Source organism: Rhagoletis zephyria, unplaced genomic scaffold, assembly GCF_001687245.7.
Source record: "Rhagoletis zephyria isolate East Lansing unplaced genomic scaffold, Rhagoletis_zephyria_1.1 Rzeph_scaffold_01757, whole genome shotgun sequence".
Classification (NCBI taxonomy): Eukaryota; Metazoa; Arthropoda; class Insecta; order Diptera; family Tephritidae; genus Rhagoletis; species Rhagoletis zephyria.
In genome coordinates this window covers 53841-68673 of record NW_016158841.1, presented here as the reverse complement: position 1 = coordinate 68673, position 14833 = coordinate 53841, and the positions used below count along the sequence as shown (strand labels likewise).

The 14833-nt window shown below is 39.0% G+C and overlaps 2 protein-coding genes across 4 annotated transcripts in view; one reads left to right on the top strand and one right to left on the bottom strand.

The window, feature by feature from the left end:
* LOC108365048 (putative E3 ubiquitin-protein ligase UBR7) overlaps window positions 1-14509 on the bottom strand; it is a 35313-nt gene extending 20804 nt beyond the window's left edge. For 2 of the 3 annotated variants that reach the window (XM_017618982.1, XM_017618984.1), the window contains exon 1: window positions 13273-14508. In XM_017618982.1, the coding sequence (XP_017474471.1) occupies window positions 13273-14233 (961 nt within the window). In that variant the 5' untranslated portion in view covers window positions 14234-14508. Of the gene's footprint in view, window positions 1-13272 lie in introns of all 3 variants that reach the window. The other variant, XM_017618983.1, reaches the window with a different exon arrangement.
* Window positions 12154-13073, top strand: Rsph9 (Radial spoke head protein 9). The gene is made up of 2 exons (XM_017618985.1): window positions 12154-12501; window positions 12576-13073. Exons 1-2 carry the CDS (start codon window positions 12154-12156, stop codon window positions 13071-13073), a joined length of 846 nt encoding a protein of 281 aa, XP_017474474.1.
* Window positions 14510-14833: the final 324 nt, after the last annotated feature.

The following is a 14833-nucleotide window of genomic DNA, read 5'->3' as shown; positions in this document are numbered from 1 at the left end:
TAGTAGACGTCGCAAGGCTTCACGCTTACTTTACCTTGCCCCGTCCATCGCATTTCTTGGATGGCGGTGATGTCAGCCTTTGTCTTCCCGAGGACATCAACCAGCCGGGCAGAGGCACCTTCCCCATTAAGGGTCCGGATATTCCAGGTGCATACCCTTAAATCATAGTCCTTTATACGTTTGCCGTGGTCGTCGTCAGAAAAAGGGGGTCTCATCCGAGGCTTGTTGGAATTTTTCATTGGGCGGGGTTTTAACGTGGCGGGACCCAAACCCAGCGCACGCGAAGTTTTACGCCTTCTCACTTTAGCTCGCTCCCAAACGCCATAATACCAAATGAAAATTCGTTTGATCAGCACTTTCGACCACAGTCGAAGATCAAATGCAACTCATAATAGGGGCCAATATTCTGATCCGATTCCGCTGACAGCCACGACTTTGAAAACAGAATTTTGTTCAAAATTTACATTCCTGGAAAATAATAATGTTTAATTTCTTTCCATATCCACCTATTTAGCTCGTATAAGCACAAATTGTTCAAACCAGTCGCAGAAGAAAGTATTCAAAATTAGTTACAAAAACTAAACTCGAAAAACGCTGATGAAGTTACAGATTCCCCAAATTCTGAAACAGCCAAAGGAATGAGAATGAACAATCCTTTTTAAAAAGCTTTAGAAAAACCTTACACATCTAATTTGGCTTGTAAGCACTGTTTAAATAACGATCTCGTCATTATGCTAGATTCTAATTGTTGTTTAAAAATACTTAACATCCGCATTCGCATCCGCATCCGCGGAATGTTAGCTGTTCGATATTCGCATCCGCGGATGTCTAAAATTCCACATTCGAAACATCCCTAGTACATACGTACACTCCGAGGGCCAAACATGGCTCGTACCACTATATTGATGCAGCCAATATACGCACCTGCCTCGGCAAGGAAAGCTCAACGTCGAAAAGCTGCAATCAAAACAGACGGCCAATTGATTCGCCACTCGACTCTCATACCTGCTGTGAGAGAGCACTCTTCAACAAAGCGACATACGCGAGCAGTGGAACCACATTTGCCGCTCATTACAGGTACCATAAGGAGTTTCAAGAAGCTGCAGATAAAAAAGGTGCCGCCTACAGGACCACGCCGCGATCGGACGCAACGCGAGCCATGTGGAACCGTTATAGGGAACTGAAGAGATAAGCTTGACGTATTTGCCGCAATAAGAAGAGAGAGGTCGAAATACGTGAGTGCGAAGAGCTTGAAATGCTGGCCGACAGAAAAAACACCCGAAATTTTTGGAACAACCATGGCGACCTAATGATCGATGTCTAGAACGTACCTTTGGAATGGCAGCAGCACTGAAAGAGGTGGAGAAGACGAACTCGAGTCCCCAGTCGATGACGATGGAGTCGATATCCCAGCGCCTGACTATGACGAGGTACGAATACCGATTATGCTAATGTAAAGTAAAAAAAGCTGCTGGAGCTGATGGCCTGTCAGCCGAGCTATTCAATTACGATGGCAAGGAGCTAATAAGGTGCATGCCCGACAAATGGATCTCAAGTGCGCTCTCCCCAATCCACAAGAAAAGCGGGCCCGCCATGCGTGCCAACTATTTTATCGAGCGTGTTGTGTGAAAGACTAAAGCCCACCGTCAATGAACTGATTGAGCCTTATCAGTGTGGCTTTAGGCCTGGCAAATCCCCCATAGACCAGGTATTCACAATACGCCGCGAGAATAGGATCGACACTTGCCTTCTATTTGTCGATTTCAAAGCCGCTTTCGACAGCACGAAAAGAATTTGTTTTTATTTCGTCATGTCTCAATTCCGTATCCCCGCGCAACTAAAACTGCTGTATAAAATGACGTTGAGCAATACCAGCTTCGTCAGAATTGAGGAGGACCTCGCCGAGGCGTTTGATACCAGTTCCTTTCATGTGATTTGTTAATCTGATTTTTGGAGAAGATAATAAGAATCGCAGAACTGAACCGCTCAGGCACAAAACTTTACAAGAGCGTACAATTGCTGGCGTATGCCGACGACATCGACATTATTGTTTCAAATAAGGGCTACGTCTGTTCTGCCTTCCCGAAATCAGATAGAGAAACAAAGCGTCTGGGTCTGGTGGTGAACGAGAGCAAAACGAAGTATCTCCTGTGATCACACAAACAGTCAGCGTATTCGCGCCTTGGCACCCACGTCCCTGTTGACAGTTATAATTTCGAGAAAGTGTAGAATATCCTTTACTTGGGAACCAGCATTAACACCGATAATACTGTCAGCAGCGAAATTCAATGCAGAATCACTCTTGCCAATAAGTGCTACTTCGGACTGAGTAGGCAACTGAGAAGTAAAATCCTCTAGCCGTACAAAAATCGTACTCTATAAGTCACTCATCATGCGGACGGTCACGGTCACGGTTTATGGTGCGGACGCATGGACAATGAAAACATCTTGGAAAGAAAAACTATGCGAAAGATTTATGGGCCTTTACACATTTTGCGACAAAAAGTACCGCAGACGATGGAACGTGAGCCGTATGAGCTTTACAATGACATGGACATAGTGCGCGGATCAAAATACAACGGCTACTCTGGCTTGGTCATGTCGTACGAATGGACAGAAATGACCCAGCTCTAAAAGTACTCAACGCGGGTCGCGATGGTGGAAAAGGAAGACCCACTGCGATGGAAGGACCAAGTGGAGAAGGACTTGGCTTCACTTGGCATTTCTAAATAGGCGTCAATTTGCACAGAAGAGAAACGACTTGCGTACTGTTTTGGACTTGGTTTTAGCGCCAAATAAGAAGAAGAAAAACTGTTGTGCATCCCAGATGCATTTGCTCAAGCGAGACATGGTCTATACCCATCAGCAATGTATGTCTTATCTGGCAAAAGATTCAGTTGGTTATTTTTATGTAACTTGCGGACTTTAGCTTTCGCAAATTGGACAGATATGAACATTGTACTTTCGCTTAAGACAATACCATTTGTGTAAATCCTTTTTGGGTACTCGCACTGTTTTAAAGTTTGACGTTTCTCAAGTCCGGCTTCTATTTTTTTTTATCTTTACTTTTGCTTTCATTATGACTTATTCTGTTAACAGATGATTTGTTTATTTTAAACTGATCACACATCACTTTAACGGAAACACCACTTTTTAGTTTTTCCAGAATACCGGTAGGCAAGTCAAAGAAAGGCGAAAAATTCAAATTTTGTGTGTGGCATGCACAAACAAAGTATGTTGTAGGTATTGAGGTTAAATTGCTTTGAAGTTGCATTTATAAAGGTGACAATGTTTTGCTTTAGAGACTTGCTTTAATCAAGAAATTGCAGGTATTGAGGGTTGCGGTTACCGTGTACGCACTGTAAATATTTTTCATCGGATAAACAGAAATTAAGTTACGAACAATTATAAGGCTCAACCTGTGAAAAGCGCGTTTTGAAAAAAAAAGGTTTTGCATTTTTTTTGCCCATAAAAAATGTCCAACAGCAAAATTCCGGCGAAATGTCATCTGTTCTCTCACAAGAGAAAAATATCAAAAATAGTACGCCAACAGAAAATTTCCAGAAACTTGCAAGTTAGACGAACAGCTTTTAGAAATTTTGTTTACATTCAAAAGTATAAAATTGACAACGTAAGAAAACAAATCAGAAACAGGAAAAGACTATCCTGACACAGTTCACTGACTAAACGAATAATTACTTACTTCTTATAATTTTAATGAGTCGCATTTTATTATTTTAACTTCCGAACCATCAAATTCAATTTATGGGTTTTCGTAAATTCCAGCCAGGTATTTTTGATCAGCTGTTTTCTTGTTGGCAAATTGCTGTTGGCAAAAATTTTTCCAGCAAAAACTAACAGCTTCCCCTAAAAATTAAATGTCACTTTGCTCTCTCAAGTTCTCCTACATTGCAAGCTGTTAGTTTTTGATAACTTTCAAAATTTAACAGGCACGCGTATGCAGCTAAATGTGAACGGTGTTTTGACTTTACGAGTTTCGTTGTAGAAACAGTTATACGTTTTACCCAAAATTGAAAATATACGGCACGCAGTTGTTTTCAACAGCGGATATTTTAAATCTGGTACTTGTTGCCGGAATTCAAGCAATGTCAAAGTTTTATGTTACATTTCCAGTGCCTTATCTTCTTTTAGTTCCAAAAACTCCAACTTTTCTTCGCTTTTCTTAAAAAGGAGTATTTCGGATATTTTAAATTCACCCTCAATTATTCTAAGATAAAACAAGGTCGTGTTAGTTACACCATTTATAACTCAAGAACGGCTGGACCGATTTTTATAATATTGTTTTTTTTTTTTTAGTTTGACTACCTTCCGAATAGCAGAATAACTATTAAAATCGCCGGGTGACGCTGGAGTCGAGTTATTAACAAAACCCGTATTTATGGTCCGACTCGCCTCATATTTGAGATATGTATTGAAAATAGGAAAAATAATTCCATTGCAAAAAAAAGAGCCGCCAGGTGGCGTTGGAGTCGAGTTATTACTAAAAATCGTGTTTATGGTCCGATTATCCTCAGACTCAAAATATGTATTGATAACAGGAAAAAGAATTCTTTTGAAAAAAATTTGCCGCCAGGTGGCGCTGAAATTGAGTTACATATGTATATGTACCTAAAAATCGAAATATATAAATTCACATATCGATGGTCCTCTGCAATAACGACACAACTCAAAATTCAAAAAGTTAAATCCCTTATTACTGTTAAGAGACTCATGTCTCTAATCCTTGGCTAACCCATGTCTAATCCTAACTAAAGTAAGTAGTAAATATTATACATGAATAAGACAACAATTAAAGACATGAGCCACTTAACAACAGTACGAGTTTTTATTTTTTGAATTTTGAATTGTGTCGTTATTGTAGAGGACCATCGATATATTAATGACAGGAAAAGATACATATGTATGTATACTTTTGCAAAAAAACTGAAATTCAGTCGGAAACCGCCGTTTACAAACAGCTGTTCCTTACATGGTACGAAAATAAACTATATTGTACGTTACTATTTCGTTTCGTTTATTACTTCAACAGTTCGGTACAATAGAAAACAAAACGGCTGAGTTCACTTTGGCGATAGTAAACTACGGTAGTTTAGTAGTTACAGACGAAACAACAAACGAAATGAATCGTGCAGAGAAAATTATATGTATGTATGTACACATATGCAATAACTAAACACAAAACGAATGGCTGCAATGAATAAAAAAATAAAAATGTTTTTTAATTGAATTGGATATGAAAATTTACAGAAAAAAATATTTTTCACGTAATTGAAACGTTTGCATACATATACATGGTACAATTGTCACAAACGAAAAGCAAACGTTTCTCGTTGGGGAAAATGACTGTGAATCTTACAATTTGTTTCTGACTATGTACAAAACTGTACAAAACCACAAATGATATGATGATCGATGAGTAAATGGGAATTTGTTTTGTACAGTTTATTTTCGTACTCTGGTTCCCTATCTATATATGTATATAAAAATGGCGTGACAAATGTATAGTAATTCATCAATTGAGAACGGATGGGCGATTTGGCTAAACTTTTTTTAGTTGTTCGTAATTGCCAGGAGACGATTTTTACGAAAGAAAATTTTGGGAAATCGGAAAAATCGAAAATTGATTTTTTTGTGCAATTCCTTCGGAATGGCTTTCGAATGGAAAAATAGAATATTCTAAGTGAAAAGCTCGGAAAAATCCGGAATAACGCCAAAAATTTGATTTTTTTTCGCCGAAATTTTGCATTTTATCGCATGATTTTGATGATGTGAAGCTTGGAAAATTTAGGATAGTTGTGAAATTAATTCACTTGGGACCAATTTTGTCCTATGATTCATAACCGATTCGAATGGTTGCTGCTTTTTTGGAAAGGTGTTTTGAAGGAGGAGTGCACAAAGTTTTAATTATTTCCGATAGGTGGTGCAGGGGTCGAGCAACGCTAAAAAAAATGCATTTGGTACGTAGGTAGCCTTTTGCCTAGCATAGGATCAATTTTTTCCGTTAAGTGGACAAGGTACCGATCTATTCGAAAAAGTCTTATTTATGGTCCGATTTGCTTGAAATTCGTCACGTAGGTAGCTTTTTGCCAGGATTAACATATAGGATATTTTTTCTGATAGGTGGACCAGATACCGATCTATTGGAAAAAAATCTTATTTATGGTGCGACTTGCTTGAAACCGTATTATTGACATGCGTAGAATAGAATTGAGTCATTGTGTTACAGTTCGAAAGGTTTTTTAAGGCGCCGCAAACATGCGGGTATTAGCTATTTAACAATACTTATTACACAGGCCAACAAAAATGGAAACAAATTTGATGCAGTAAATGTAACGAATCCGCAAGCATAAAGTTTCCATCAACTCCATATTTTAAGAAAAACGAGGTCAAAGTCTCAAAAAATCGCGTTTTTGCAATATTTGAGAAGCTCTAGCAAAGAAACAAAAGGTGGTAGAACCTTCCACTTAGGCTTAGATTAAAGCTAAAAATCTCGACTACCATCTCTGCAAATTCCTGTACCTTTGCTTGATGATCACTTATAGTCATTTGATGAACAGGAGAAACTGATTTTGGGAAGTTTGAGTACCTACCGCAATGAAGCGAAAGGTGGTATAACCTTCCACTTAGGTTTAAATTAAGGTTTGGCCTTTTGACTTCAATCCCTGAAAATACCATTCCTGCACCTTGACCCTAAGGTTGATTTTTAGAATTTTTTTTTTCAATTGCATAATTTTCCTGTATTTTTCTTTATTGTTGGACGATAAAACGTAAATGAGTATAGGTGATCATCAGGGCAAGGTGCAGGAATAGTATTTGTATCAGGGATAGTAGTCTGTAGTTATAGCTTTAATTTAAGCCTCAGTGGAAGGTCCAATCACTATTAGTTTCCTTGCAAGAGGTTCTAAAATATTGCAAAAAACGCAATTTTTTGACACTTTCACCACGTTTTTCGCAAAATCTGGAGCTGATGAAAACTTTATTCTTACGGATTCGTAATCAGCACAAAAATGTCTATCAAAAACATCTTACACATTTGCCGCAACAAAATCGGTGTTGCCCTGTGTTACCTACACTATTAAAGAAAAGCTCCTTCTTTTTATAAGAGGTGATCTCGCGAACTGCAGAACTGAACCGCTCAGGAACAATTTACTACAAGAGCGTGCAATTGCTGGCTTATGCCGATGACATCGACATCATCGGTAACAAAAACCGCGAGGTCTGTTCTGCCTTGGATAAGGAAGCAAAGCGAATGGGTATGGTTGTAATCGAGGACAAGACGAAGTATCTCCTGTCATCAAACAAACAGTCAGCACATTCGCGCCTTGGCACCCACGTCACTGTTGACAGTTATAATTTCGAGAAAGTAGAGAATCTCGTTTACTTGGGAACCAGCATTAACACCGATAATAATGGGCCGTATGAATAAAAAATAAGCAATTGCTTTTTCTTAAAATTTCTTACACTTTACTAGATTTATTCAAACAAAATTTAATTAAAAGGTATGCAATTTTAAGAAAAGGCAATTGTGCACGGGTACGGGGTTTTTATTCATTCGGCCCAATGTCAGCATATAAATCCAACGCAGAATCACTCCTGCCAAAAAGTGCTACTTTGGACTGAGTNTTTTATTTATGCTATAGGGAACTGAAGAAGGAAGCGAGACGTATTTGCTGCAATAAGAAGAGAAACGTGAGTGCGAAGAGCTTGAAATGCTGGCCGACAGAAGAATGCCCAAAGATTTTACATGAAAGTTAGGCGACTTACGGAAGGCTTCAAGACAAGGGCATATTTCTGTAAGAACAACAATGGCGACCTAGTTACCGATATTCAGAGAACACTTTTCCACCCTACTGAATGGCAGCAGCACGGAAAGTTATAAAGAAGAAGAACCCGAGCCCCCAGTCGATGATGATGGAGTCGATGTTCCACCGCCTGACTATGACGAGGTAGGAATAGCAATAACGTGCCTTTTTAACCCCAGTCTTTAAATCTGGAAAAAGAAATGATATCACAAATTATAGGCCTATTTCGAAACTGTCTGTCTGCTCAAAGCTATTCGAAAAAGTGATACATTTTAAACTCTCTTTTCTTGCCAAAAGAATGATTGAGCCCCACCAACATGATTTTGAAGCTGGTCGTTCAACGGTCACTAATTTAGCTTATTTTTCAGAATTTTGTGTTTCTTCCTTCAAAGATGGCTCGCAGATAGACACCATTTATACGGACTTTTCTAAAGCCTTCGATAAGGTACCACACCTATTATTGCTACACAAGTTGGAGTGCATTGGTGTTCACTCTAATTTCCTAGCTTGGTTAAAGTCTGGCCTTACAAATAGGACTCTGTCTGTATATATCGATGATTGTAAATCGAATCCCTTTGTTGTAACATCAGGTGTACCCCAGGGTAGCATTCTTGGCCCACTATTGTTTGTCCTGTTTATAAACGATATTAGCTCCTGTTTACCTCTGTTAGTGAATTTGTTGATCTTGGTGTTGTGTTTGACTCGAATTTTTCATTTATGAATCATGTTTGTCATTTACTTCCAAAAGTTTATAGTAATTTAGCATTTATTCGTAGATATGCCAAGGATTTTAGAGACCCTTACACTCGGAAAGCATTATTTAATTCCTTAGCGCGATCTAAACTTGAGTATGCCTCTATTATATGGAGCCCTATTTATAATTGTCACGCCTCTCCCTCCCCTCGCTTCTCTTTACTTCTCAGATCCGATTCCTTCATATTACTCCCGGTGTAAACTAATAAATTTGCTATCATTGGAAAATAGAAGGCGTACCCAATTACTCTTATTCGTCTTCGATCTTATCTCTGGCTCCATCTCTTCTCGAGCAGGTTACCTTTAATGTGCCTCTCAGAACTCTTCGCTCTCGCATCCCCTTTTACGTTCCTGCCGCTAAGACTAACTACTCATCTTTTGCGCCTATTTTTCGAGGCCTTGTGGAATTTAACAATATCTCAAAGAGCTTAGATATCGACTTTTCGTTTCCAATAAGTCTTTTTAAATCATCTCTTGAAACCTATTTTCGTAATTGTACATATACTAGTCACCGTTAATACTTTTTAGCCTACTTCTAGTCTGTAAGATTGTAAATCATAGACTGAATAAAGATGAATATGAAATATGAAAACAACAAAGCTGGAGCTGACAGCCTGTCAAATGAGCTATTCAAGTACGGCGGCGAGGAGTTGATAAATTGCATACATCAACTCTTATGCAGAATATGGTCAGATGAACGCATTCCCGACGACTGGAATTTAACCATTCACACCAACTACCGTAGGATCAGCCTTCTAATCACAGGTTACAAGGTCTTATCGTGCGTATGAAAGCGTGTGAAAGACTGAAGCCCACCTTCCGTGAACTGATTGGGCCTTTTCAGTGTGGCTTTAGACCTGGTAAATCCACCATAGACCAGGTATTCACAATATGCCAAATCTTGGAAAAGACTGATACGGCTGTGTAAAATAACGATGAGCAATACCACCAGCTCCATCAGAATTTGGAAAGACCTCTCCGAGCCGTTCGCCACCAAACGGGGTTTCAGACAGGGCGATTCTTGGTCTGGTGGTAAACCAGGACAAGACGAAGGATATCCTGCCATCAAACAAACAGTCAGCACATTCGCGCCTTGGCCCCACGTCACTGTAATTTCGAGAAAGTGGAGAATTTCAAACCACACTCTATAAGTCACTCATCATGTCCATGCTGGTATATGGCGCAGAAGCATGAACAATGATAACATCCGATGAGGCGGCTGTTGCGAGAATTCAAGAGAAAGATTTTGTGAAAGATTTACGGGGCTTTACTCGATGGCGATGGCGAGTACCGCAGACGATGGAATGATGAGCTGTATGAGCTTTACAACGACATGGGCATAGTGCAGCGAATGAAAATACAGAGGCTCCGCTGGCTTTTCCATGTCGTTCGAATGGACACCGACGCTCCAGCTCTGACAGTATTCAACACGGAACCAGCTGGTGGTAGCAGAGGAAGAGGGAGGTAACCACTGCGATGGAAATACCAGATGGAGACGGACTTGGCTTCACTTGGCATTTCTAATGGGCGTCAGTTGGCACAGAAGAGAAACGACTGGCGTGCTTTGTTAAACTCGGCCAAAATCTCTTAGGCGTGTAGGACATTACTTGTTAAGAAATTTACTTGTTTATTTAAATTTTATCATAGCCCGCCACTAGGGAATTGGTGTCTACATGAAAGATATCCATAGCCACGCCAGCCGCTAATTTGATATCGTAGAGCGCGAGACCGGTGACACGACTATCTCGTTTCAGCAGCAGCGATAGCGGTTGACCTACATTACCAGCGGCGCCGATAACAAAACGCGGCTCTTGGTTATTTGTGTGGTGGAAAATCGTCGGTCGACTCTGGGAAGTGATCTTAGAAGAATACACGTCTGCCGCAGCATCTTTTACTTTGCTTTTGATTATTTTGGTTTATTTAATAAACAGTTTAATTGTTTTTTATTTGCTTCTGAAATTGACTGACTTCAGTTAAAGGAACATCAAATATAAAAAATATTAAACTGTTTATTAAATTAACCAAAATAATCAAAAGCATAGTAAAAGATGCTGCGGCAGACGTGGGCGTCACCGCCTACTTATGACCACATATGTGTACCTCGGCAACCGTTCGATCAATTTGTACCAAACGCGGTATGATAATTGTGATTGCCACATAAAAGCAAAACGATGAGACTTATTGAAATCGGACTATTCTTCATATAACGGTAAATTTCCGACATGCTTGAAACTTCGATATTTCGAAATTTGATGGCGCTAAATTACATAAAATTGATACCAACATCAATCCATTGAAAAGAAGTAACATTATAACTATATAAGTTTATCTAAGATGTTTAAATAGGGGCACAACCACCCCTGTTTACCATTTAGCGGTAGTTTTCGGAAAGGTGAAAAAAACTGACGACTTTTCTACTTGTTATGTTTGGGTTCAGCGGTGGCGCAAATGTTGTAAAGCAAAATCAAATTTACGGTTGGTTTAGACGTCATGTTGAATTTTTCAAAAGGCGACACTGTTTTTAATGGGGGACGTCTATGGGATAATTTTAAAATCTTAATCTTTGTGATCCCCCTATGAAATTTTGGCTATCGTACTATACCGGTTGAAGTGATGTTGAATATTCTTAGATATTCAAGAAGATCGTTCCCACGACAGTCGGGTATACGTAACTGGAACGACACAGATTTATATCTGGCCAAGGACTGTCACTCCAGCAACACTCCCCAAAAACTCTGGGGAATCTGCATGCTGTTACAACAATAACAACGTGATGTTGAAATTAATTTTAAGCCGCTAGCTTACATCGCTATGTTTAGCACGTTCCCGGTCGTGATTTAAGCGTCGTACAAAAAAAAATCGTATAAAGTCGTGGAGAATGAAATTCTCCTTCAAAAACTTTCTATATAACAAATGTGGGAAATTAAATTCTCCAAATTTCTACAAATTTGCATACAACCATTTGTTATGAAAAATGCAAAATCAGCTTGCAAATCGCAAAAAAACCTAAAATTCAAGACGGCGGATGTTGCCATATGAAATCTAGGGCCAAGACTCGGGATCCATGACCTAGAAATAGAAGTAAACTGCATCAAAAAATCGCTCAAAGAAAAATGCCATTTTTGTTGAGAACGCTATGGTCCTCCAGTTGAGGTACTGTTGAGAAATAACGTTGGAGATTTGTGAAATTCCTTAGTTCTCAACTTAACCTCAAGTTGAGCTCAAACCAAAATGTTTGTTGGGATAATAATTAGTAGAAACTTTAATAGAGAATTTCATGCTATTAAAAGTAATGTGATGTTCTAAATCTACGGAATAGTTAGCCAAAGTAAAAAAAAATTAATTCACACAAAGAGAAGCAATCAAGAATGTAGTTATTGAAGACCACTCAAGTTACTTATATTAAATAAATTTTATTGTGCCATGGGTAGTATACTCCTTATAAAATCACTCTATAAAAATAACCAAAAATCAATTGTCATGTTTTAATTTGTCAATTAAAACCATGGTGAAATTAAAACGAATTAAAACCACCAACATTTCTTAAGTAATTTTATTGCGGCAATAGAGAATAAAAATGAATGTTAAATACTTCAATGAAGGACTCGAATGCCTCATGTATTGCGGTCAAAAACTTACACCCGAACAGAAGGTTATAATTGAAAATTCGCTTATTGTTCTACAAAATGAAAATCGTTTATCTAGCATGCATTTTTGGGGTCGTATTAATGCTATAACAAGCGACTACTACATCGCTTTTGGCTACACGCAGGATTGCCTAAAAGACCGTAAGTTTTTCTACACGGTTGATGGGTATCAGTGGATGATGTTGCCATTTGTGCATAGCACCAAAATTTTCCAAGCGACTATTTTATGCCGTGAACCTTTTATTGGCGATCCGATTCTGGTTACAACAGTGGAGTTGGTAAGCATTGAAAACGTTTGCTTTATAATATACGCATGTATGTACGTGCATTAGAAAAGACGTTTGTTTTGTAGGATCCTACATTTGAAATCGATAACTATCAAGTAATCTCAGCGAATATGCCAGAAAAGGTGAAACTTAAAGAAGAGGAACGTCTCGCTGCGATAGTATTTATCATTACCGAGGAATGTGCAATTTGTCCGCGAGGCGCCCTTTACAAACTTACTGATGGACGTGTTATACCAAACCAGATGTTTCGCGGTCTGAACGACCTAGAAGTCGAGAACATGTCCAATTACCAAATCTTTCGCCTACCCCGATGCGACCTAAAACACAATCTGCTCAAGCGTAGTGACTATAACTACGCCATCGACTTTTTGGACTGCATAGCCGATGTTATTCCATTACGTCAAGCATTTTCACTCAATTTAATGCGAAGTGAGCGTTTAGTTATTATAAAATCTTGCATCTGGTCAGGTATGACATTTTTTCACAAGTTAAATTCGCGCAAGCATGGTTTTTGTTATTTTGGCGACGGCAAGAAAAACTATGATCTACTTTTTATGTACTAGAATACATTTCTAACAAACAATAATCAATCTATTTGAATGGATCAAGCACGAATATACTGAAAAAAATAAACGGTTTTGCTTGATTTGCGGCAGCAGAAACGACAGTTGGATCCTGTTTCGTATGTATTATGCCATTAAATCATAACTTTATAAAACTCATTACATGGGTTATCGGTAAAAATGTTGTTGATCAGCTTACCTTCTTCGTATAGTTGCTTTCTTTTAGGACGTCGGCATGGCTCTTCTGTATTTTCATTTACTGCTTCTACTGCTTCTTGATGGTTTTCGATCTTTTGTCGTTTTGCTTTCGGAACTGAATCATCAGAAGCTTCTTCATCGCATGCATGTGGTTCACTATCTGATTGTACGGTTTCTTCTGGTGTTGCCTTTCCGTCCCCATTCATATTCATTATTTCCGATATGCTCTTATCGAGATCTGAACGCAATTTGTTGTCATTATCCCCGCCTACAGAAGTTTCTTCAGTTACTGTTATATTAGCCGTCGATTCATCTGAGTCATCAATAACTTTTAGAGCCAGTCCTGTGTAGTCTTGTAAGAATTGATGCTTCTGCATGCAGTCACCACAGATCATTTCACCACAAGCTTCGGCCTCTACCAGGTTGGCTGCCGATTTTGACACGGCTAAATGATGCAAATGAAACCAATCTTCGCATACAGTACATTGCAGCATCACTTCGTCGGTTGTCCGGTCTGGATCTGGGTATGGTCGATGACATTTGCAGTACAAGCCCTGGAAGTTTTGATTATACAAATTTTCTGAATTCTTTGCTTGCAGTTCGGTCAATCCTGTATTGAGTAAACACCGATGCTGACTTGAAAAGCGTTCCGTGGGACAATCGCAACGAAAATTACGCTTAGTATATAACTCAATAAGCTCGTGATTTTCGTGACAACGATAAGAACAAGCCAAACATATCCCGGCACATTTGTTCAAATTTGTGCGAGTTTCTGGGCAACAGGTCAGGCAAGAGTAAAGAGCCTGTCGTTTAATAGGACCCTGCGCATATGTGCAGCATTTTTCGTCGGACGCACCGAGCACTGCATTATACTCCTCTTCCAACTCGTGTTCCTCTTGCAACACATCAACCATTGTTACACTAGATTCCTCCAAGGGATTCTCCGCCTGCTCCAGATTCATTTTGCAATAACTTATATTACTCTACTATACCTTGAAAATTCAACAATCAACTTAATTGACAATACAATCTAGAGCCGAAAATATACACATACATAAACGCAAAGGATTGGCGGGCCTAGAGATAAAAAAGATTGCTACGAAACAGATAAATAACAATGCTGCCATTATATTATCGATAACACAGAATAAAGCTGAAATTAGTCAGGAACCTAAACCTGCCGGTACGTAAAGCTGAGTCTGCTGACACGACTGTCATACCAGAGCGCCATCAAAGAACGTAGATAACAGGAGCGTTCCTTATCTCCCAGAAATAGTCAGAAAAAGTCCGAAGTAGTCAGATTTAGTCCAAAAAGCGTTCCTTAACTCGGAAATGACAGCTAAAATGAGAGAGCAAGACCCAGTGAGAGTGACTCTCATCAGTCCGAAGTAGTCAGATATAAGTTGTGTTTTTTTACAAATTATCCAGTAACTTGCCAGTAACTCTCCAGTAACTTTATTTCTAAGAACTCGCTCTCATAGAAAAAATTTGCAAAAAAGTACGCGAACGCTTTTCCAGTAATAATTTGCAAGATTCATGAACAGCTGATAAATTGGTTGTTT